The sequence below is a fragment of the Octodon degus genome, unplaced genomic scaffold (assembly GCF_000260255.1).
Source record: "Octodon degus isolate 3935 unplaced genomic scaffold, OctDeg1.0 scaffold00079, whole genome shotgun sequence".
In the NCBI taxonomy this organism is placed as follows: Eukaryota; Metazoa; Chordata; class Mammalia; order Rodentia; family Octodontidae; genus Octodon; species Octodon degus.
The window spans coordinates 7415407-7440058 of record NW_004524655.1 but is presented as its reverse complement, the minus strand read 5'-3'; the positions used below and the strand labels follow the sequence as shown (position 1 = coordinate 7440058).

Here is a 24652-nt window from a genome sequence, read left to right as displayed (position 1 = left end):
CCTACCTTCACCCGAGGAGGTGGGCTTGTGGCCGTGGGTTCCGCCGCCTCGGGAGCCTCCGGAGCCCTCGGTCCGGCCGCGGCGGAGGCGGCGGGGGCGGCGACCAGCCTCCCGCGCTGCCGCGATGCTGCGCTCCCGGGCCGAGGCGGCGATGACCGCGGCTGACAGGGCCATCCAGCGCTTCGTGCGGGCTGGGGCGGCCGTCAGGTGAGCCTCGGCGGGGGGGCGGGGCGGGACGGCTCGGCGCCGGGGTTCAGTCCAGGCCTGGGGCGGCTTTTGACGCCCTGTCGGGGTTCCCCGTGCTCCGGAGGCTTCTGCACCCCGAGGGGCCGGAGGCGGCGGCCCTGCGGCGGGAGGGGTGCCGGGCGGCAGCCCCGGTTCCTTCCGCACTCGCGATTCTCAGTGCCCCCGGCCCCCGCCATTGCGCTCTCCACCCCGTCAGCGTCCCAGGACCGAGAGGATCCATCCTCTGTGTTGTCCAGGTCCCTCATTGTGCTAGGGCGCTGCCCAGGTCTCTTGGGCCTGCCAAGACTCCTTAATCATTCTAGGACACCCCCTCCCCCCAATCCTTCTGGACCTTCCAGTCATATCTGTGCCCGGCTGAGCAGGGTTCCACGATCTTATACCAGTCTCCCCAGTCTGGCCATGGCTTTCACAGTGTTAAAAGTGCCCCAGGCCTGCTACATAACCCCCCAAGTTTGTCAGTACCCCTAGATCTCTCAGCACCGCCCTTCCCCCCGATTTTGCTAGGCATCCCCACTTCTGATTCCCTCTTGTTAGTGTGAATAAATACTCTTAATTTATAAGGTCCTTGAATCAGTTACAGCCCTTTAACCCTTAAGGTTGCCCTGTCCCGTTAAGGCTTAAAGCCCTTCAGTCTTGCTAGAACCTCCCCCCTTTGGCTGCAGGCCCGACCTGTCACCCCCCCCTTCCCCCCCCCCCCCCCCATCGCTGACCCTAAATGACTGAGACCTGTTGCTCAGGTTGGCTTCCTCTGGAACTGGAGCAGTCTAAAGAGCTTATTATTCCAGGGCTAGAAGCCCTCAATGGTCATCCTGTCCAGTGCCCCCATTCTGTAAATGGGAAATGGGCCTGGAGCTGGCCTTGCCTGTGGCCCCAGGGCTGATCCGATAACGGCTAGGAAGGGAAGCCAGATCTCTCTGCTACCAGGCCTCACAACTCTCTTCAGAATGTCGTTTTTCAGAGGGATGGAGCTTGCAAAGGTGCTTACTAATCCTGGGGTTTTTGTCCTTTAGCTTTTCCACTGGGCTCTGCTGAGGACCTGACAGGGCCCCCCTCCCATGCCTTTGACAGAGCCTTCAGTTCCCCTCATGAACTTTGCAGGTTTAAGCACAGACTTTGAAGCTGGACAAGCATGAGTTCAGAGCATTACTGTGACCAAGTTAGTCGTATCTCCTCACTTCCTCATCTTTAACAATGTGGCTGATAAGCCGAGCATGACGGTGCATGCCTATTATCCGAGTACCCAGGAGGCTGAGGCAGGAGGAATGCTGCAAATTCATGTCCAGCCTGGGGTCCATGTTGAGCTCAAGGCCAGCCTGAGCTACTTGGTGTGACTGTCTTTTTTTTTTTTTTATGGTAATGGGGATTGAACTCAGGGGCTTGCACTTGGCCAGGCAGGCTCATTTATATACCTGAGCTATCTTCCCAGTAAGACCCTATCTTAAACAAAACAAAAACAAAAACAAAAACAAAAAACAAAAAAAAATTGTGGGTGATAGTAGAACCTGACTGCATTTTAGCCTGTTTGCAGGGTAAAATTATCAGTGCCTGGAATAAAGTATGCACCCTCCAATGGGTGCTTGATGGGGAACTTTAAGCATGAGCCGAGGGCTTTAGCACTTCAGCGATAGCCCTCCATCATCTTTCCAGGCACTGTTGGGATATACTGTGTAAAAGTCAGCATAGTAGACTGGGAGTAGAGCTCAGTAGTAGGGTGCTTGGTTAGCATGTTTGAGGTCTTGTGTTTAATACTGACACCAAAAAAAAAAAAAAAAGTCAGCACAATGTTGCATTCAGAAAGCTCAAAATAAGCCAGCTCTGGTAGCATTCACTTGTATTTCCAGCACTCTGGAGGCTGAGGCAGGGGGATCAGCATGAGTCAAGGCTGGCCTGGGCTGCAGAATGAATTCAAGGCCAGCCTAAACTGCATCACGAAAGTTCAAATGAACCTAAGGTTCTAATGCTTAATAGTTACAGCGGCTAATGTTTATTAAACTCTTACCTATGTACCCTATACATTAGGGCTTATTTAATCCTCACTACAATCCTGTGAGGTAGGTCCCATTGTATAGATGAGGAGGCTGAGGCTTACAAAGTAGAATGATGCCGCGAATGGTGGTGCATGCCTGTCATCCAGGCTCTCAGGAGGCTGAGGCAGGAGGATCACTGTAAGTTGGAGACCAGCATGGACTATATAGTGAGTTCAAGGCCATAGCAAGATCCTGTCCCAAAAACCAAAAACAATGGGAGGCTGAGGCAGGAGGATCATTGTGAGTTTGAGACCAACCTGGGCTACAAAGTTAACTCAAGGCCAGCCTGAACTACAGAGATCCTGTCTCAAAAAGACAAAGACAAAAAAAACAAAAACAAAAACAGAACAACAAAACCAAAGTAGAATGATGGGCCAGGACAAACCTGGGTGATAGCCCGAGTAATGTGATTCTGCTTTCCTGACCAAGTCTGTGAATGTTCTACCGGCTCTCCCTTAGAAGAAATTTATTTGCAGTCCATTCAATGACACTAGGAAAATACTGACTGTTGTAAGCCAGTTACTATTATTACTAATGACTCTGCTGAGTTGGGATCAAAGTTATAGTCACGTGATCCAAATGTTACATATAATTATATATGTATATATATACATATATGTAATATAGCACATCTATAGTGTATATAACAACTGTATATATATGTATGCTTTGCCTTATTTAGTAGAAACACATAACTTTGTATGAAGGTAATATTTTAAATTATGCGTCAGTTTTCTTCATTTGTAGTAAAAAAAAAAAAAATGACCTCAGTGTTCAAGTAAAACCTGAAATTCCGAACTTAATTTTATAAATATTTAGATGTTTTATTTTACATTTACTATTCTAAAAAAGAAATGCACTCCTGTATATCTGCTAAAGTATTCAGTCATTTAGCAAATGTTATTGAGAAGCCACTCTGTGCTGGGCGTGACCTAGATACTTCTGATGCCTCAGTTAGTACAATAGACAAAGATCCCTCCCCTTAGGGACTGTGCGTTCCAGTTGAAAGAGATGGACAACAAAGTAGTGAAAAACTGAATTTTATGTTAGCAAATGGTAAGTCCAGTAATGAAAAGAAGAGGTAGAGCTGGGTAAAAGGGGCCGGGAGTGCAGGTTCCAGCGGTGTGTTCAGAACAGGCCTCTGTTAGCAGTGAAGAGAACTAAGGGTAAGAGAGGGAGCCACATGGTGACATAGGGGAAGAGCGTTCCGAGCAGAGGGAGCAGTGGTGCAGAGGCCCAGAGGTCAAGAGTATAGGCTGTGGGGCGAGGGGGTACAGGCCGGTGATCCCAGCACTCTGTAGGCTGAAGCAGGAGGATTGCTGTGAGTTTGAGGCTAGCCGGGGGCTACATAGTGAGATCTGGTCTCAAAAAAAAAAGAGTGTGAGGTGAACTGTTCTGGTAGCCAAAGCAGCAGTGGAGTGAGGGATAGCAAGAGAAAACTGTTTTTCCTCTGAGATAGGACTTTTGGAAGGCTGTACTTTGTCTTGGATTTTAAATCCTAATTTAAACATCCTGATTCTCAAAACATAATCATATTCCTGTATGTAACCTTAGCTTTCAAGGTAGGGATTTGGTGGGTTATTTGGACAAGATGTTATTCTGCCTACCTATGTTTGTACATTCACATTTTGTGTTTGTGGTGAAGGAAGACAGCAAAGTCATTTTCTTTTTTTAGGTATAAAGTCATGAAGAACTGGGGAGTCATAGGCGGAATTGCTGCTGCCCTTGCAGCAGGGATCTATGTTATTTGGGGTCCCATTACAGAAAGGAAGAAACGGAGAAAAGGTAAGAACGGGGCCACTGCTTCGGGGACTCTGGACTTGACTGATACCTTTTTATCTCAAAACACTGTGAAAAGCTAGGGGACTGGGTCATTTTTTTGTTCTCTTGTACCTTTTAGTTATGAGACAATACTCCTACATCGACTTATTATTTTCCACTCTGTTATAAAAATATTTGTGTTTGAGCATTTCTGAGGACTTGAGTTTAAGGGATGCGTTGGACTGTGGCTCGGATTGTTCCCATGAATGACAGTGGTGGCTTTAGTAGCAGACCTGCTTCATGCACCTGACTTCTTGCTAGTAACAGTAAAAGTTTCAAATTAGTTTATTCATTAAAAACTCTTATTTCCTTATTTTCAAGTGATCCTTTTGTAAATGTTACTCTCCTAATCATTGATTAAAATACAGTGAGTGAAAGAAAGGGATAGAGGTAGCAAAATGTGATCATTAGAAAATCTGGAGATGGTTATAACTGAGTTTATTATATATTCTTGTGAATGTTTGAGAATCTTCATTTGAAAATATTTTTACAAAACATTTTTAACAGAGTAGGGAATTGTATTGAATTTTGGTGTTCTCTTTGCAGAAAGGCTGATCAGAATTGGTAGTGATGTCTTCCCCAGTAATTGTTCTAAGAACAAAATCATTGTCCTCACAGAACAACAAGAGAACATTGTTTTCTGTTCAGAGAAACACTGTTTTCTTACTAAAGAAGAGACAGCACGTGAAAGAATGAGGGAGAGAAGAGAGGAGAGATGGTTGGTTACTAAATGTTTTTATATGTTTGATAATGAACCCTGCTGTGCCACCTTGCCATGGCCTCAGAGTTAACAGAATGCAGACGTGGCCTCCTGCTGCTTTCAGCACCCAGCAGCCAGGCCTGTGCCAGTGCGCGGGTTTTGCTATCTCCGAGTGTGGGTGATAAGGACCTGCTCAGATTGGGAGCCTCAGTCTAAGGCCAGAGTGCACACACTCTGGGTCCTGGCTGGGAGAGAAAAGAAAAGTGGGTGCCGGGCGATGTGCTGGTCTCTTCCTCCCCCAACTTTCTTTCAGGGCTTGTGCCAGGCCTCGTCAACTTAGGGAACACCTGCTTCATGAACTCCTTGCTGCAGGGCTTGTCTGCCTGTCCTGCCTTCATCAGGTGGCTGGAGGAGTTCACCACGCAGTACACCAGGGGCCAGAAGGAGCCCCCGCCGCACCAGCACTTGTCCTTGACACTGCTGCACCTCCTGAAAGGTATCTACTGGGTGCATAAAGGGGACGCATGTGTTCACAGAGCCCATCAGCTGACAGGCAGAGAACAGGCTAATAGCTTTATTGTAGAAAAGACTGTATAGATCATCACAAAAAAATGCTACAAGCCCAGAAGATACAAACAGGTCTTTTTTTAAACAATCAAATCTGGAGCCATTTGTTTGTCCATTTTAAAATCTGCCCATTGTAATAACAGTTTCTTAAGCCAGGAAAAAATCCCCTGCCATATAAACATTTTCATTGTGAAGGACCTGGTTCCAAAAACATTTAAATAGTGCCTTACGGGGCTGGAGAGATGGCTCAGTGGTCTAAAGCACCTACTTGGAACAAGCTTGGCAAAGCACAGGGACCGCGGTTCAATCCTCCAGCACCACATGCCAGCCAGCCCCGCCCCCTGGTGGGCTGAGCTGGCCACACACACACACACACACACACACACACACACACACACAATAAATAAATGTTAAAAAAAAAAAAAAAAAAAGTGCCTTAGCCTGAGAAATAAGGTCATTCACAAAAAGTATACACTCCAGGGTTCAACTTGGCATCATCACATCAAAGAAATATAAATAAAAGAATAGTGCTTTTTTGTTTTGTTTTCTTGTCTGTCAGCAGAGATTAAAAAATCCAGTGCTGGCCAACTGCTGGACAGTACATCCACACACTGCGAGCGGGGGTGGGATTTAGTGTGCCTTTCTGGAAAGTGGTTTGGCATGGTCCCGTAATAGTTGGCAGAGTGCTCAGTGCCCCGTGGCCTAGGAATCGCATGTCTGGCAGTCTGTTTTGTAGAAGTAGTTAAAAATTTGTACCCTGAGTTGGGCTTGGTGGCATACACCTATAATCACAGCAGTCTGGGAAAGTGAGGCAAGAGGATCCCAAGTCTGAGTCTAGCATGGGCTGTTAGTAATTTAGCAATACTCTGTCTCAAAATAAAATATAAAAAAAGGCTGGGGATATAAGTCAGTATGAAACTCCTGGGTTTAATCTCTAGTACCAGGTAGGTACATAGACAGACAGACAGACAGACAGACAGGGAGGGAGGGAGGGAGGGAGGGAGAAAGACTGATTTACACAGGTGAGGAGAATGAAGTCCCAAGAGCAAGCAAGTTTAGGGATGGCTGCACCCCAGCTCCAGCTTGGAGATTCACAGTAGATGTTGGTTGGGTAAAGATTTGAAGTCATCTATCTGACTGTATGGATTGTTTTGAGTCAGTTTTGCTGTGTATTCAGGCTGAGCTTGAACTCACTTTGTAGCCCAGGCTGGCCTTGAACTTGCAACAGTCCTACTGCCCCAGCCTTCCCAAGTACTGGGTTTACAAGTGTGCGACACCATGCTCAACTTCTAGGTCTTTTTTGATTGTTGTTTCCTCTCCCTCCCTCCTCCCCCTCCTCCTCCCCCTCCTCCCCATCTTCCCCCTTCTCCCCCTCTCGGTATTGTTTTAGCTTGCGTCTCTCTAATGACCAGTGATATTGAACATTTTTTCATATATTTATTTGCTGTTTGTATTTCTTCATTCAAGAAGTGTGTATTCACCTCCAATGCCCGTTTTTTGGATCGGGTCTTTAAGTTGGGCTGGTCTGACTTTGTGTTATTTTAGTTCTTTATATGCTCTTCATAAACCTCTCAATAAACCTTTCTATGTTCTCAGATAAACCTTTGTCTGAGAAACATCCAGCAAACTTTTCCCCCACATTGTGGTTGTCTCTTTACTCTGTTGAGGGTTTCTCTTTCTGTAGAAAACCTTTCTACTGAGAAGAGATCCTATTTGCTGATCCTCTGTGATAGCTCTTGTGCACTCTGGGTTTTCTTCATCGTCTGTGGCCACGCCAGGGTCTTTTAAGAGTTTTCATCTATCTTCCAACAGATTTAGTGTGTATGTCTTATTATTTAGATCTTTACTCCATTTCAGATTTAGTGTAGTGCATGATGAAAGATGTGGGTCAGTTTTAATCTTCAACATGTGCAGAGCAGGTTTTTCCAGCACCATTTATTCAAGCGTCTATGTTTTTGCCCCCTTTGTCAAATATAAGGTAGCTGAGTAGCTGGCGTTTTTACTGTATCTTCTGGTCTGCGCCGTTGATCTTTGGGTCTGCTTTTCTTCTAGGAAAAATAGCTGTGCTATTTTTATCACCATGGTTTTATAGTGTAATTTCAAGTCAGGGATTGTGGTGCTTCCTGCCCTGCCTTAGTTGCCCAGAGTTGCCTTTGCTATTCTAGGTCTCTTCTGGTTCCAAATAAATTTTAGGATCATTTTCTGTAGTTTTGTGAGATATGCTGTTGGAATTGTATTAAATCTATGTAACAGTTTTGGAAGTGTGGCCATTTTCTTTCCTTTTTCCCTTCCTACCCTCCCTCCCTCCCTCCTTCCCTCCTTCCTTCCTTCCTTCCTTCCTTCCTTCCTTCCTTCCTTCCTTCCTTCCTTCCTTTTTTGTACTAGGGATCAAACTCAGGACTGCGTGCTTTCCACGTAGGCACTTGTGGTCCTGAGCTGTATCCCTGGCCACCATGTTCACTATAGTGGTTCTTCCTACCCATGAGCAAGGAATATCTTTCAATTTTCTGATATTGCTTCAACTTTCTTCTTCAGAATACTAGTTTTCAATGTAGAGATCTTTCACATCCTTCATTAGATCAATTGCTAGGCATTTAATTTTTTTTTTTGGATGCTATTGTGAAAGATGTTTCCCTAATTTCTGTCAATGAGTTTGTTATTTTTGTATAGGAAAACTATTGATTTTTGAGTGTTGCCTTTGTATCTAACTATGCTGTTGAATTTGCTTATTAAATCTATGTTTTTAGTGGTGTTTTTGGGGTCTTCCATGTAGAGTTTATGTCATCTGCAAATAATGATAACTTGACTTCTTCCTTTCCTATTGTTATTTCTTTTATTGCTTTCTCTTGTATAATTGCTCTGGCTAAAGTTTCTAGGACTGTGTTGAACAAGAGTGGAGACAGTGGACATCCTTGGTTTGTCCCTGATTTTAGAGTGAAAGCTTCCAGTTTTTGTCCATCGAGTATGATGTTGGCTGTTGGTTTGTCATAGATGGGCTTTTATTTGATTGAGATAAAGACCACCTATTCCTATTTTCTGTAGGGTTATAATCATGAATGGGTGCTAGACTTTGTCAAAAATTTTTTTTCTGCATTTATTGAGGTGTTCATATGACTTCCCCCCCCCCTTGGCTCTGTTAACACAGTGTATTACTTTTATTGATTTGCGCACGTTGAACCATCCCTGCATCCCTGGTATGCATCACACTTGGTCATGGTGTCTAATCTTTTTGATGATTTGTTGCATTCTGTTTGCCAGATGTAGGAATGTGATTTAATTTGACCTTAGCACGGTAGAAACTGCCACAGGCAAGGGCTGGACAGAAAATAACCAGATGGTTAGCAGCAGCTGTTTTGGTGTTGTATAGTTGTTGACACTTTGGGAACCTCATTCACCTTCACAGTTGCAGGTACTGGTATCAGGTCTACTGATAGCATGTCAGAGAAGACACAGGCTGGGCCTACTTAGCTGGGGAGTCATTGCATTTGCAGAAACCCCTGAAGTGCAGGCCCTTACTTCATCTCCCACACTCTAGCGGTACTGGTCCGGTGCAGTGTTCTGTGGGAAGCAGCAGGGGCAAGAGTAGGAGTCAACACCTGGTGACCCATGGGCCAGATCCACGCTGCCAGCCACACTCCTTGTTCAGGTATTGCCTGTAGAAGCTTTCTGCAGCCAGAGTGAGTGGTTGCAGCAGAGAATGTGGAGCCCTTTACAGAAAAAGTGCCCATCCCTGTCTAGGTATAATTATAAATTTATAAGGCTGATCAATCTTTTGCTTTGGCTTATTAGGTTCAGTTCTCCTTTTGATTGTAAAATGAAGCACTCGGCAACCCCTTTCAGGCTGCTCCACAAAGCTTAGTATAATTTGCCATAATAATCAGAATTCCAAATGCAAACAAGCAAAGGCCCAAGCCATGGGAGCGAGTGCTAGGGAGAGGAGTTATGTACTGGGAGTGGGGCTGAGTTTGATGTGTGTTTGAGGCCTGCACAGCCCTGAGAATGGTAGGTGAGAGTCATTTTACTAAACAAGATCTTGCAACGGTACATTTATAGTTAATGATGATAATTTGAAGATCCAGAAATCAGTTTGTTTAAATGATGCAACCTCACATTCTTTCCGACAGCATTATAGCATGCTAAGTGTTGCAACAGGCTAAGAGTGATATAAGGGATCTAACTCACAGAGAATCTTATAGTCCTTAAATTTTAATTAACCTTGATGGGGTATACTGTATTGGTTCCCTGGAAGTTTAATAATTGTGTTACCTTTTGTTTCCAGCTTTGTCCTGCCAAGAAGTTACTGATGATGAAGTCTTAGATGCAAGCTGCCTGCTGGATGTCTTAAGAATGTACCGATGGCAGATCTCTTCATTTGAAGAACAGGTAAGCGCAACATACAAACAAGCCTACCTTAGGGAGGCCTTTCTCCTGGTGATTAGGGCTCTGACCTTTAGCTGAATGTACATTTCTATCACATTTTAAACAAACTGTTCTGGAATGAGATTCCACCTTTTTTCTTTCATAATTAGAGAGAATGTAAGATGCTTTGTCATCTAGTGGAAGGAAGGTTAGCAGGAGGGGACATCAGTTGTCTGTGGACATTTTTTCAATTCTCAAGTGACTTTAGACTTTGGTGGCTGATAGGGGATGCCTGGTGGGTCCTTTAAAAAGAGGCAGGTATCTTCACTTTGGAGGTTCGGAGGTTCGGGTGAGACTGTTTCTGGGCCCATCCTCTTGAAAAAAGTGAGTCTTAAGGCCACACACCTGTAAAGCCAGCACTCAGGAGGCTGAGGCAGGAGGACCATGAGTTCAAGGCCAGCTTGGGCTACATAGTTGAGTTCAGGGTTAGTCTGGACTATACAGCAAGACCCTGTTTCAAAAAGATAAAAAAAGAAAAAACTCAAACAAACCCCAAAAGTCAGTTTTAAATGGTTGGCTTAAAGTGGCCTCAGAGTTAGAGCAGACACTGCATGGAACCCCAAGACCTTATTCTGGCTGTTCCACCTTCTCTTTTCATAACTGCAACCTCACTGATACCTTCAGAACCCGAAGAGAGAGGAGCCTCTGCCCTTTTCCCAGTCCAGTGCCACCAAGAGCAAGTCAAGAAGGATGCCAGCAGGGGGAAGCTCCAGGGCAGAGAACCGGGAGCTTCACTCTCACACACCGCCAGCCATGTTTCTTAGATGGCCTTGTCCTGCCCTGTGAGGGCTGCTTCTGCTGCCGCTGTGCCTGCACTAGGCCAGAGAAGGGACCGGGTGGAGTTTTGCGGACCTCCACCAGCGGGACTGGGGTGAGAGGCTTTTAAGAAACATGACAAGGGAGTGGCCACTTTTTCCTTTTGTTCTACATGGCACTGGATATTAAATGTAAGCCCTTGCACATGCCAGCCAAGCACTCTACTGCTGAGCTATGTCTCCAGTACCTTTTTCAAAGTTTCATTTTGAAACAGGGTCTTACTCAGTTGAGACAGGCTGCCCTTTTCTGAACTTTGGATCCTCCTGGCTCAGTTTCCTGAGTAGCTAGGGTCACAAGCATGTGCCATTGTGCCCAGCCTAATTCCCCTTATTATTTATTTATTTATTTATTTATTTATTTTTTGTGGTACCAGGGATTGAACTCAGGACCCTGCGCTTACCAGGCAGGCGCTTATTCTACTGAGCTATCTCCCCGAGCCCCCTCCCCTTATTTTTAAGAATCATTACATTTCCTCATTAATCTGAAGCCACAGGTTCCTTTTTAAACACAATGTTGCTGGTATCTACACTTTCTTAAAGTGCATCTGGATTAATCCAATTGTATCTTTAAGTGTTTCCTCATTCTGAGAATACTTTTCAAATCTATGGACCCCGAGTTGAGGTTCTCACTTGTGAAAAGTGTGACAGCATTTCCCATTCGACAGGAGGGGCCCTGGGAAGGTAGAAAGCGGACTCTGCAGGATTAGCTTTCAGGATGGGAGGAGGTTTGCGTGATGGGTCACTAGGCAGTGGTTCCACCTGTGGCTTTGCCTCATCAGGCCCAGTCTCTGGGGAATTCTTTGGCCTTTTACAGGACGCTCATGAATTATTCCACGTCATTACCTCATCCCTGGAAGATGAGCGAGACCGTCAGCCCCGGGTCACACATTTGTTTGATGTACATTCCCTGGAGGTAAACCTTAATGTTTTCAAATATACTTCATCCAGATTAAGCATATTTAATAAGTGTAGGAAACACAAGTGGGAACTTTTTACCACCTGAAACACAAAAATGTAAGATACAGTAAAAATCAGAAGTGTTAATAAGGCTGGGAAGGGTCTTAAACTGCACACTCTGCAGTTGGTGCCTTTGGCTGGGATGCCATCCTCTTTAAAATAATTTGTTGCTATAATTCTTGTTGGCATTGAGTAGAAAGAGTATCATTTTTTCCTGTTTAATTGAGGGGACAAGGGACTGTTGATTTGTTCTGTCCTCATTTTCTTGTAACAGTGTAATGTGTGGGGAGTTGATAAACATTGACCAGTAAAGGGGGAAAATATTCTGAAGAAAAATAAGTTTCAATTGCAGTTGATGAAGGAATATGAATAGTAACCAAGCAGAGAGGATAAGTAGGGCTACTTTTTGAAACGTGGGCATTATTGGAAGTCGATTTTGATGGTGCAATTAGCACAGAAACTTGTAAGATTTTGGGAGTGGTGAGGGTGGTAAACAGATGCAGTAGGGTTTTCAGCCTGTTTCTCTCTCTTTTTTCCCCTACAGCAGCAGTCAGAAATAACTCCCAAACAAATAACCTGCCGCACAAGAGGTAGTTGTTTCCATTGAAATGTAACAAATAAGACATGTACTTTTTTGATGTGGCAATAATTTTCTTGGTTTTTTTGTAAATTTTTATTTTTCCTGGTGATAACAGTCTGAACTGTAATGTACTTGCAAAAGACTTGCATATTGGAAACAGCTGTAAACGGTGTTTCATGGCATTGTTAGTGTTCCTCCACCAGACTTCCTTAACACAAAGCCTTGCTTCAAATGAGGGTTTTCTTTTTACCTCCTTGAATTTTGAATCCTAGGGAAAACTCAGTATGCTGAATCTGTCTTATCCTCAACATTTCCACTTTGGCCAACTCTTACTGTAATTATCATAGTTCTCTAGAAATCCTTGTTTTCTTAACATTTAAAAAATAAAATTAACACACTAATTTCCATTGTGCCTTAATAGTAATGGGAACACGTATTTTTTGAGCTCATTATATGCAGGAGAGGAGAGGAGCGGAGAGGAGAGAAGAGGAGAGGAGAGGAGAGGCGAGGAGCGGAGAGGAGAACGGAGACATTTTATTTTATTTTATTTTTATGTATTTAGTTCAGGGTCTACAGGGTCTCACTACACAGATCTGACTTGTAGTGATCCTCCTGTTTTCAGCCTCCCCAGTGCTGGGATTACAGGTGCATGCCACCACGCCCAGCCATCTCATTTGCCACCTCCGTGCTCCCTGGAGGCAGGGCCCGCATGGCAGGCGGGGAATGAATGGAGACACTGGGATGACAGTTATACTCATTTCCTGCAAACAAAACATGTAGAGATTAAAGGACTTCATATGAACTAGCTAACAAGAAGCAGAGCCAGGACTCATCCAGGGCTGCTTGACTTCAGAGCCCAGTTCCTCACTGAGCTGTAGTTTACTCAGCCCCATTCCCAGGTTGAGAACGTCCCACTTCCTCGGCGCTTGCACATTCTGGTAACCTCAGAAACATATCTCACTTGGGCCGGGGAGATGGCTCAGTGTTGAATAAGCACTTCCCTGGCAAGGGAAGGGCCTGAGTTCAATCCCCAGTCCCGCAAAAAAACCCAACAAAGTAAAACATACCTCACTTAATAGCAGTATTCTTCTTTTGAGTTAACATTTTAAGCATACATTTATAAAAATGTTATTAAACACAGTTTCCTTTTTAAAAGTGTTCTAGAACTCTGTGTAAAACTTTTCCTGTTAGGGAATGGGTGTCTATTTGATGGGAGTCAGAAAGGAAAGCTCTTTCTTTTTTGTGGTACCAGGGATTGAACTTGGGACCCTGCACTTGCCGGGCGTGCGCTTATGCCACTGAGCTAATCTCCCTGGAAAGCTCTATGTACTTTTCAAGAACAGTTTCCACTGCATGTTAAAAAGGAGGGTGAAGTTTGAAACTGATGCCACAGGACTAAAAGTGGCACATCGAAGATGTTTTGCATTGCAGGGTCTCCTCATCCCACATCCAATCACTGGAAGTCTCAGCACCCTTTTCATGGAAGACTTACTAGTAATATGGTCTGCAAACACTGTGAACACCAGGTAAGTGCATGTCCTGTCTTTAGCTCCCAGTGAGACTGTAAGATTCATGAAGCTTGTGATGGCCTGGACTCCACACACTCACGCTCACACTTATGCTCATGCTCACGTGCCTGCTGTATGCTCTTCTCCTTCTCTCCTCTTCCTAGGCCCTGGAAACTAATCTACTTCTGTTTCAGTGATTTGTCTGTTCTGTATGTTTCCTGTAGGTGGAGTCTGTCATGCCAAAGGTGTCCTTTTCTGTCTGGTTTCTTTTACTCAGCTAAATATTTTCATGGTGCTCCATGTTTTAGCATGTTCTTGTTCTAATTATCATTACTTCATTCTTGTTTATAACCAAGTAACATTGAGTTGCATGGATAAACCCCATTTTATCCATCTGCTCATCAGCAGATAGGCATTTGGATTGTTGCCCCTTTGGGGGGTATTATATACTAGGTTCTGTGTACACATTTTTCTGTGGACATACGTTTTCATTTTGGTTTGGTGTATACCTTGGAGGAGAATTGCTACCTCCTCTGTAGCTGCACTTGGCCTTTTGAGGGACTGACAGACTTTTCCAAAGTGGTTGCAGCGTTTGATATTCCCACCAGGGGTGTAGAATAGGCTTTCTCCATGGTCTTCCCAACACTCGTACCTCAGAACTTCAGCTGTCTCATTGTAGGATTTATCCCTGAATTATTGAGGTATCACTGATGAACATTTAAGTGTGATCATGTGGTATCTGTCTTTTTGTATCTGGATTATTTTATTGATGATTTATTATCCTCTAGGTTTATCCATTTTGTCACATATGACAGGATTTCCTCTTTTAGTGGCCAAATAATCTATGTGATATCTGTGTCTATGTTACTATATATAAATGTATATATACATATCTATATATGTATCTTTATTATAGAACATTACATATGTGTGTGTATATATATACATATATATGTATATATGTATATATATACATATAATTATTTTGCTGTCCTTTTTTTTGACATTTAGGTTACTTAGGTTACTTTCTTGACTGTTATGACTGAAGTTTAGATAATGATTTCACCTCCTTCAGGTATATCGAGGAATGTGGGAATACTGGGTTATATGATTACTTTTCTGTTGTGTGTATGTCAGGGGATTGATACTTGGAATTGAACCCAGGACTTTCATCCCTAGCACATTTTATATTTTATTTTATTTTAATTTAATTCTTTCTTTCTTTTCTTTTTTTTTTTTTAGAAATTTTGACACAGGGTCATGCTAAGTTGTTAAATTGTCTGTCCAGGCTGGGCTTAAATTTGGGATCCTCCTCCCTCAGCCTCCCGAGTGCTGGGATCACAGGCACATGTCACCATGTCCAGCTGATGGTTTTTTTTCTTTTCTTTTTTCTTTTTTTTTCTGAAACTGGGGATTGAACTCAGGCCCTTGCACTTGCCAGGCAAGCACTTATTCTACTGAGCTAACTCCCCGGCCCCTGATGGTTTCTTGAATGTGTACTTTTTTTCACCAAATTTGGAAATTTTGTGGCTATTAATTTTTCAAAAAACATTTTCTGCCTATTCTCTCCTTGCTATTCTACTGGTGTTTGTTTTGCAGGTCACTGTGCCTCATTCACTTCTAAGCAGTCTTTTTTTTTTCTACTTCAAATGGGGTCATTTCCACTGAAGCATCTTCAAGTTTACTGACTTATTTTGGTCTTTTTGAGCCAGTCTCACTGTGCAGTTCAGGCTGGCCTTGAGTTCACTGTGTAGCCCAGACTGGTCTCGAACTCAAAATGATCCTCCTATCACAGCTTCCTGAGTGCTGGGATCACAGGCATATCTTTGTTTTTCTGAGTTGATTTCTTTTTAGTTTTTGCCATCTTCTGTTATTTTCCAGTCATTCAAATAGTTTTTGTGGGCCCGGGAGATAGCTCAGTAGAATAAGTGCAAAGGTCCTGAGTTCAATCCCTGGTATTGTTTTTTTTTTTTTTTTTTTTAAAAGAGTTGACTCCAAGTAGTTTTTGTTTTGGTCCAGATTTTACAGCTGTTCTCTCAAGAGAGGGTACAGCCAGCAGGCCACTGTGCCATCTCCACAAGGAGGAATGCTCACCCTAGCTTATCCTCTGCTTTTTTTTCAGTTAAGAGTAAAACATGAACGTTTCTCTCATAACTACATATTCTACTACTACTTTATTTTTAATACACTGGGGTGTCTCTGACTGTGGGGTAGGGTCTTGTTAAGTTTCTGAGTTGCTCAGCCTAGGCTCACACTTAGGTCTTCCTGCGTCAGCCTCCTGTTAGGTTTACACGTGTGTGCTTTGTGGCTGGCTTCTAGGATTTCATCCCGTGCATGTGCTGTCACATATTAGTCACTCCCTGGAAGTGTCAGCTCTTCAGTTTTTGCTCTCTGCTGAATGTTACACCTATGGCCTTAACAGTGAGCTAAAAAAACAAAAACAAAAACAAAAACAAAAAAACAGTGAGCTACCCAGCCCTTCTTAATTTTTTATTTTTGAGAGGTTTTTTAGAGTTGCTAAGTTGTCCAAGCTGAGCTCAAATTTTTGATCCTCCTGTTGCAGCCTCCTGGAATCCTGGGATTGCAGGCATAGCCACCATGTCCAGCTTCAGCTATGTAAATTTTTATTATTATAAATAACACCATGATTAAAATTCCTGTATTTTTGCTCACAGTTATTTCCTTAGGATAAAATCTCAAAATTGTTGGGTCAGGTATGTAAACTTACAATCTTTCCAAGCTAGTCTTTATGATCTTTGTAGCTATTGTTTATAAAATGACTTCTAATAAAATTTTCATCTGAGTACTTTGTTTTACTATGTTAACATTAGACTATCGTATAGGTATATGTCTTCCATCTATTGAATTGATTCTAAGTCTTTTCTGAATTTTCTGTAATGTTTGTTTCAGAGTCCTGTTCGATTTGACACCTTTGATAGCCTTTCTCTAAGTATTCCTGCTGCCACTTGGGTATGTACTGATGTACAGTTTATTCAAGGTCTATTTCAAAGACATTTCAGTCTGGGAGGGTTTTGTGGCATTTTATGTGCCTCAGATACCTAATGTTATTCAGACACATGGTTCATCTCATCCCTTGAATTTTAATGTGGGATTCAAGGGCTTGTTATAGGGAGAGGAAGGTGGATGGGTATTTTTTTTTTTTTTTTCTGGATAAATTTTCACTTTTAGGAAACATACACACACCTCTCAAGTTCAGAAATACCTAAAATAGTGTGGAAGCCTACACTTTCCTCCTGTTACATCTTCTTACTCTTGGCTCTCTTAGTAGCAGCTGGTAGAGTGCTTTGAGGTTCTCCTTTGTTTAAGAAACATCTAGTTTTACAAAGCTTTATTGACTACCTGCACCAAAATAAAGCTCTGGGGTTCCCTACCCTGCTCACAGGTGCCTCTGACTTGTTCTGCTTTCCCACTTCTCTGCTGTAGGGTCATCCGTTGACCCTGGACCACTGCCTTCACCACTTCATCTCATCGGAGTCTGTGCGGGATGTTGTATGCGACAACTGTACAAAGGTAGGCCCGCGTCACCTCCCTGCCAGCCAGCCTCTGTAGCACCTCTCATACCTCTGGCCCTGAGCTCCTCCAATTGCATGTACCCAGTGGATCCTTCCACCTGCCACCATTTGTCCCTGAGTTTTGTTTTTATGTATTTTAGGAAAGGGTCTATAGGGTGATCAAGGTTTCACTACTAGATCAGACTCATAGTTAGCCACGTGTTTACAGCCTCCCAAGAGCTGGGACTACAGGCGCATGCCACCATGCCCGGTCTCAGTTGCCATCTCGGAGCACCCCGGGGGTGAGGCCAGCACTGCAGGCCCAGGGATGGAACTCCCAGCCCCTGTGCCTGCTTGCAGGTGCTTTAATCTCCTGAGCTATTTGGCTGGCCCTCTACCTGAGTTTTGTTTCATTGAGTTGTAAAGAAAACATGCATGTCATGCCTGCAGTTGGGACATGCCCTTTCCAGTTGCTACCATGCTGTCCATTCTTGCTGGTCTCATACCCTGTCCTTTCAGCTACGCTGCCTGTCCGAGGCCCTATAGAACTGCATTTCACCCTCTGAAGCAAGAGGAACTGTGGGCAGAATTCTGAAGACAAAACCCAAAATAGATTATATACCAATATCAGAGAATCAGTGTTGATTCTTCATTTTCTATTCTGTGCATGGTTACTGGTATTTAAGGACGAAGAGGGATCTGTGAAAATACTCAGATAATTGGGGAGCTGACATGATTTCAGCAGATAGCAGTCAAGAGATTTGCAGGCATTGACACCAGCTTGATCTGCTGCTTGCTGCTCTAGGGATTTCTGCAGAGAAATATTGTTGCTTTTGTTTCAGATTGAAGCAAAAGGAGCATTGAACAGGGAAAAGGTGGAACACCAGAGGACCACTTTTGTTAAACAGTTAAAACTAGGGAAGGTGAGCCCATGCCACGCACCTGCCTGGTTTTGCTTTGAGGGATCCACATGTGCGGCTCTTGAAACATCTCAGCTCTGTCGGGTTCCCTCCTCCCCTCCCCACAGCTCCCCCAGTGTCTGTGCATCCACCTCCAGCGGCTGAGCTGGTCCAGCCACGGCACGCCTCTGAAGCGGCACGAGCACGTGCAGTTCAACGAGTTCCTGATGATGGATATCTATAAGTACCGTCTCCTGGGACACAAAGCCAGTCGGCCCAACACTAAGCTAAGTGAAAATCCAGGGGCTGTGCTGGAGCTGCAGGATGGGCCGTCAACCCCCAAACCAGGTGTGTGCCTAAGGCCAGACCCTTCAGCCCAAGAAGGAACGTAGCATCACCAGCTTCTGGATGCTTTATGATATGAGTTCAAGGCTTAGGCAGTAGTTGTTTATTTTATTTTTTTTTTTTTTGTCTTATACACTTTAATGAGTCAGAGGTAGTGAATTATTCTGAAAATTGCACTCTTAATAAGATTTTTTTTTTTTAAATTTTTTTTTTTATTTATTTTGTGTGTGTGTGTGTGTGTGTGTGTGTGTGTGTGTGGCCAGCTCAGCCCACCAGGGGGCGAGGCTGGATGGCATGTGGTGCTGGGGGATCGAACCGTGGTCCCTGTACTTTGCCAAGCTTGTTCCAAGTAGGTGCTTTAGACCACTGAGCCATCTCTCCAGCCCCAGTAGTTGTTTAAATTCTTTTATTTAAAATGGTATATGTTTGCAAAACATGATATTTACATCCATTTGGGGGAATTGATATAGATAAATGGCATATATTGCTCATTTTTGATTCTCCTCCTCTCCTTCTTAAGAACATAGAATTGGGGGTGAAGGAGGAGAGATTTCTTTTGTAATACTGATGATGAACTCAGGGCCTCACATATGCTAGGGAAGTGCTCCCATTGAACTATGTGCTCATTACCATATAATTTTAACTTCCTTAAGAAATCTTGGAGGGGGGCTGGAGAGATGGCTCAGTGGTCTAAAGCACCTACTTAGAACAAGCTAACCAAAGCACAGGGACCACGGTTCAATCCCCAGCACCACATGCCAGCCAGTCCCGCCCCCTGGTGGGCTGAGCTGCCCCCCCCCATAAATAAATTTAAAAAAAAAAAGAAATCTTGGAGGGGCCCGGCCAAATAGCTCAGTGGATTAAAGCACCTGCAAGCAGGTACAGGGGTGGGGGGTTTGATCCCTGGGCCTGCCATGCCAGCCCCACCCCCACCCCTGGGATGCACTGAGATAGCAATCGAGACTGGGCATGGTGGTGCATGGCCGTGATCCCAGCACTTGGGAGGCTGTAAACAGGAGAGTCACTAGACCCTGAACACCCTGTAGATCCTTCCCTAAAATAACAGGAAAAAAAAGAAAGAAATCTTGGAACCTGACATGGTAGTGCATGCCTCTAATCCCATCACTGTGGGAGGCTGAGGCAGGAGCTTCACAAGTTCAAGCCCAGTATGGGCAAGTTAGTGACATGGTGAGACCCTGTCTCAAGATTTAAAAACAACAACTAAAAGTGGTCAGCGATGTAGCTCAGTGTGAAGGCTCTGGGTTAAATCCCCAACACCCCTTCTTCTGTACACACATGGGCATGCGTGCACGCGCGTGCACGCGCGCACACACACACACACACACACACAGATAAATGGAGGGAGGAAGGAAATCAGTTGCGGGTGTAGCTCAGTGTAGAGTTCTGTCTAGCATGCATGAGGCCCTGGGTTCCAGCCCTAGTACAGCAACAAAATTGTACAGTATTGAGAGATACATAGTTTAAAATCTAATACAGATTAAAAAATTGAAGAAAAGCTTAATATGTTGTCTTGTCTTTTGATTTTTTGACAAAACAGCAGTTGCTTCACATCATTCCAGTGAGGTTCTTTTCCTTTCTCTTTTCATTTGCATACCGCCATCTCTTGTATGCAAGAAATGTACAAGAAATCCAGGGAAGGAATGCCCTGCTGATGGTCACTGAACAGCTTACTGGGTTCATGTGACTTCTTTAATGAATTTAATAATGAATTATTTAGCTCATTCTATTCCTGTCTTCATCTGAGGTTACTTGTTTTTTATTTATTTATTTATTTTTTTGTGGTACCAGGAGTTGAACTCAGGACCCTGCACTTGCCAGGCAAGCACTTATTCTACTGAGCTTTCTTCCCGGCCCTGAGGTTACTTGTTGATGGGGTCTAAGTTAGGCAAGGTAGTCATTATTGTTTTCAGTCATACAAATGAAAAAATTTAGGAAAATTTAGGCTCTATAACATGAAAAGATTGGTCCAAAGGCACATAACGTCATCACTCGCTAGAATGTGGTGTTTGGCCGGGGATAGTGGCTCATGCTTGAGGCTGAGGCATGAGGATCACCATGAGTTCCGAGTCAGCCTGGGCAACATAGTGAATTCAAGGCCAGTTGGAACTGCATAGCAGGACTTTGCACCCCCCTCCAAAAAAAAAAAAAAAAAAAAAAAAAAAGTGGTGTTCAGCAGTTTTCTGAAGGTGTCTTACGTGGCACACTGAGTTATTCTGAGTCACAGATGACTGACCTATAGGGCTGCAGACCTGACCTCACCACCTGTGCACTGCCCCTAAGGGAGTCAAGAAGACTGTCTTCCTGCTTTTTTTTTTGACTTTGTGAGCCTTACTCCTTTTCCTCCTTTTTGACAACTATAACTGGATGGCTTGGCAAAGCAACCTTTCAGGGAGACTGCGTTTTGCACTTTCTCACCAGGTCAGCAGAAGAATGTCAGCCGGCTCGGTCTTTGGCTCTGTCTTCAGTCAGCGATCTCTTCCCCCTCACCTCCTCCTCTCTAGGCCTGGTGTTAGGGTTTGTATTAGGTGTCCCCCAAAGCCTCATGCAGGTATGGGGCCTGGCTTCTAGAGTTTGCGGTTATTGTGGGTGTGGCTGCTGCACCTGCCCCAGGTAATTGCATTACAGTGTAAGGAGGGGAGAGAGGCTAGCTAACTGCCCCAGCTGCTGCCACTCCTTTTGCTGTCTTCTCTTTTCCACCTTGTGTGCCTCTCTGCCTTGGAGCCAGCGGAGTATAGACTGAAATCTCCATGAACTGTGAGCTAAATAAACCTTTCCTTCATTTTGGGTGTCAAGTATGTTGTCCCAGCAATGAGAGAAAAGTAACAGACACTTGGTTTCAGGTCTGCTGTGTTCAGTGCATGGTGGCTACAGTTGAAGATGGCAGCAGTGAACTATATGGTACATAGAAGCCCCCAAATATGCCACCTGGTTTTGCCAACACTCGTGAATAAATGTTAATGCTTTACACTGGAGGGGGGGTCTTCCTTAGTAGCGGACAGAATTAAAGACAGGAAGATGTATAGATCACTGACTGAACACAGGGCAACAAGGAACATTGGACACTTGGTTCTTATCACTTTGGGTTGTCATCACCAGGGAAGGCGTGGCTGACATCTGGCAGGCAGAACCCAGAGATGCCACAAACCCTGTAAAATGTAGTGTACACCTCCACGGCACACAGTTACCCAGGCCAAAATATTAACAGTGCCAGAGCTGAGAAACCAATCAATGAACTACTGTTTAACTTTGATACCTGCTCTTAGCAAATGGGGATTGGGCATTCAAAGAGGGAGTCGGCAAGTCCAGCAGTAGATGGGTGCTAGGTAGGCTTTTCCTGTTTGGAATTAAAGAGTCGGGACAAATAGGTGAGAAATTTTGGGAATCAGTGTAATACAAAGTGGGATATACTTTTCTTTGTATCATTATGAGGAGTTCATTTTCAAGGTAATCAAATCCATATTTGTTTATCTAGAGTCCTGCTAATTTTTATCCACTTTGGCCTTTCTCTTGCAGTTGTGAATCAGCCAGGGGCTGCCAAGACGCAGATTTTCATGAATGGCTCCTGTTCCCCACCTTTATTGCCGACCCTGACCCCCACGATGCCTTTCCCTCTCCCAGCTGTTCCTGACTACAGGTGAGTTGCTATTTGAAGGGGCACATTCTTTATTTGCTGTGGATGCCACCTTAGTTTTTAAAATCTGTTTTTTCTTGATATAAGTTAATGAAGATGTAGGATTGATTTTTAAATGTCATTTTAAAATGGAATTTCAGTGTAAATAGAAGTCATTTTAAAAATAAGAATTATAAAAGTGTATAAAATTTGGATATATAAATGCATATGAGATATATGTATATTTCAAATATAAAAAAGAAAATTTTATATATCTGGGGATATCACCTAGATACTAATTAATATGTACACACAATATAGTCTACACACACTAGATACACACATAATCACTTGATACAAACATCCACATATACACAATACACATATACTCAGAGAGTAGACAGCTTGCCTCAGGTGGTACAGACATACAGTTGTACTGACCCCTAATGTTTAACATCTAGAATTCTTTTTTTTTCTTTATGAGACCTTGTTCTACTTATAAACCCTCACATTTGTTCCTGTCATTCAGCTCCTCCACATACCTCTTTCGGCTGATGGCTGTTGTCGTCCACCATGGAGACATGCACTCTGGACACTTTGTCACTTACCGACGGTCCCCACCTTCAACCAAGAACCCTCTCTCCACCAGCAACCAGTGGTTGTGGATTTCTGATGACACTGTCCGAAAAGCCAGCTTGCAGGAGGTCCTGTCCTCCAGCGCGTACCTGCTGTTCTACGAGCGCGTGCTCTCCAGGGTACAGCACCAGGGTCAGGAGTACAAGTGTGAAGAGTGACTGACCAGCCCCACCCCTGGATCTGACAGAGCTGTCCACACTGTCCAGAACAAAAGCCCAGTCCTGGCGTCATGGTGTGTGTGTGCACGCGCACGTGTGCAAGCAGTCCCGCTAGAGCCCTGTGCCCTCCCAGTGTGTTCTAAGCAGGCTTCACACAGGAGCCAGCCCCAAACAGCTCACCAGTACACACTAGAAGGTGTCGTCATGTTATGAAAGCATTCATTGTGTCTAGAGGGTCTTTTTACTCACCCAGTACAGGTAATTAAAAGAAATCAGATTCTGGAAGCCACCTTTTCTATATGGTAACATGTTAGGTGTTCTCAGAGGGGAGTTACCTTTGTTGAATCCTCTGACCTTTCAGCATAGATCTTATTTTTAATAAGCAGGTCCATAAAAATTATTGACAAGAATTAGAAAAATCATTAAAGGCAACAATTTAAGAAGATAAAGTGCCTTTCACTTTCAATTGCTTTTGTAGCACATCCCTTCTAAAAAATAGACATTGTCTAAGAGTAATATAAACATTTTTGCAAAGCTGTATTCCTTCCAGGTTACTCAGAGGATATCTAAAGAACAGTTAAAAGATGCCTGAAGAACACCTCCCTCCAATTTTTCTATGCCTTTTCTAATCTTTCAATTTTTATGTAGTAAAGTCTCATCTGCCAAATCTGCCCTCATCCAGGGAAATTCTTTCACTACTTTGTCAGTAACGAAGTAAAATGCTTATGTGCTGCTTTTATCTTTTGTATACTAGATGGAGAGATGTGATTATATTGTAAAACTGGCTAGCCAGACTTGAGCAGTACCTCAGCATCTGTGCCATACCTGGGTTTCCTCTGCTCTGTAAGGGATCTCATTACACAAGGATGGTTATTTTCCTGTTTTATTTATTGCCTGTGCAGACCACTGAAGATCTGCAGGTAGGCATTTGGGGCTTTTGTAAAATGACAATCCCTGCCTTGATTTGAGAGCTGGTTTAGAAAGGACTGGTGCCGACCCGGGGCTGCAGTCTGTGTCTCTTTCCTTATGGTAAAGTGAAAGGTTAAATTTGATGGCTAGCCCTTTTTCCACAGAGGAGGAAGGCTGTGTGTGTATCTCATTTTTCAAACTTACATAACTACAGCTGACATCTAGTGTTGTCATTGTGTTGTAGGTCCATACTCTATATTCTTTGTTTCTGTAGCCTAATACCAGGACAGCATACCGAGCTCTTTCTTCCCTTTTCAGATAAGTCTCTTGAATGCAGCCCAGGGCTGAAGAAGGCATTTTGGTGATGCAGCATTTGTGTTTTAGCTATGTTTGTAATTTAAAGGTTTTATAAAGGGTATCAAATTCAAACTGACTTTTCAGAGATAAGGTTTGGAATCAGACCTACCCAAAAGGTCACCTGAGGTCAGGCTGAGAACTTTTTCTTTGCTAGGAGTAAGCTGGCAGAATCTTCCAGATGTGCCTTGGCATCAGCTGAAAGTGCAAGCAGCCCAGGTGATCAGCATGTGGCCAGGCCCAGTGTGCATTCTGAGGACACAGTGTCTCTCCCTGCCAGCAGAATATACTGTGAAGGTTCTTCAGCCGGTGGACAGCAGTATAAAAGGAGCAGCTCGACTCTCCTGATTCTCCACTGTTGGCCCTGTAGACCTTGGCTTTGACTGCTTGAGGCTGGGGGAAGCAAATTCTGTGACCTGAAACAACATTGCAAAGTGCAGCTTGAAGTACCAGTGTGGACTCTGAAACTGGCCCTCCCAGAGTGCCGCGGAGGACTGAGCCTTCAGACGTTCGGGTTGGAGCAGGTCTTTGGTCAGACCAGGTTTGCGCCAAGATTGTAAATGTGAAC

The 24652-nt window shown here is 43.9% G+C and overlaps 1 protein-coding gene across 2 annotated transcripts; it reads left to right on the top strand.

The window, feature by feature from the left end:
• On the top strand, positions 1-24537 carry Usp30 (ubiquitin specific peptidase 30). Of its 2 annotated transcripts, none has more exons than XM_023720976.1 (13): positions 1-207; positions 3949-4058; positions 5108-5290; positions 9641-9744; positions 11410-11508; positions 12100-12142; positions 13564-13658; positions 16551-16610; positions 17085-17171; positions 17995-18075; positions 18180-18399; positions 21931-22051; positions 22557-24537. In XM_023720976.1, exons 1-13 carry the CDS (start codon positions 125-127, stop codon positions 22819-22821), a joined length of 1551 nt encoding a protein of 516 aa, XP_023576744.1. In that variant the 5' UTR covers positions 1-124; the 3' UTR covers positions 22822-24537. The 2 variants fall into 2 exon arrangements, with proteins under 2 accessions (XP_023576744.1, XP_004636329.1); XM_004636272.2 differs by having other exon boundaries at positions 12097-12142.
• The last annotated feature ends 115 nt before the right edge of the window (positions 24538-24652 follow it).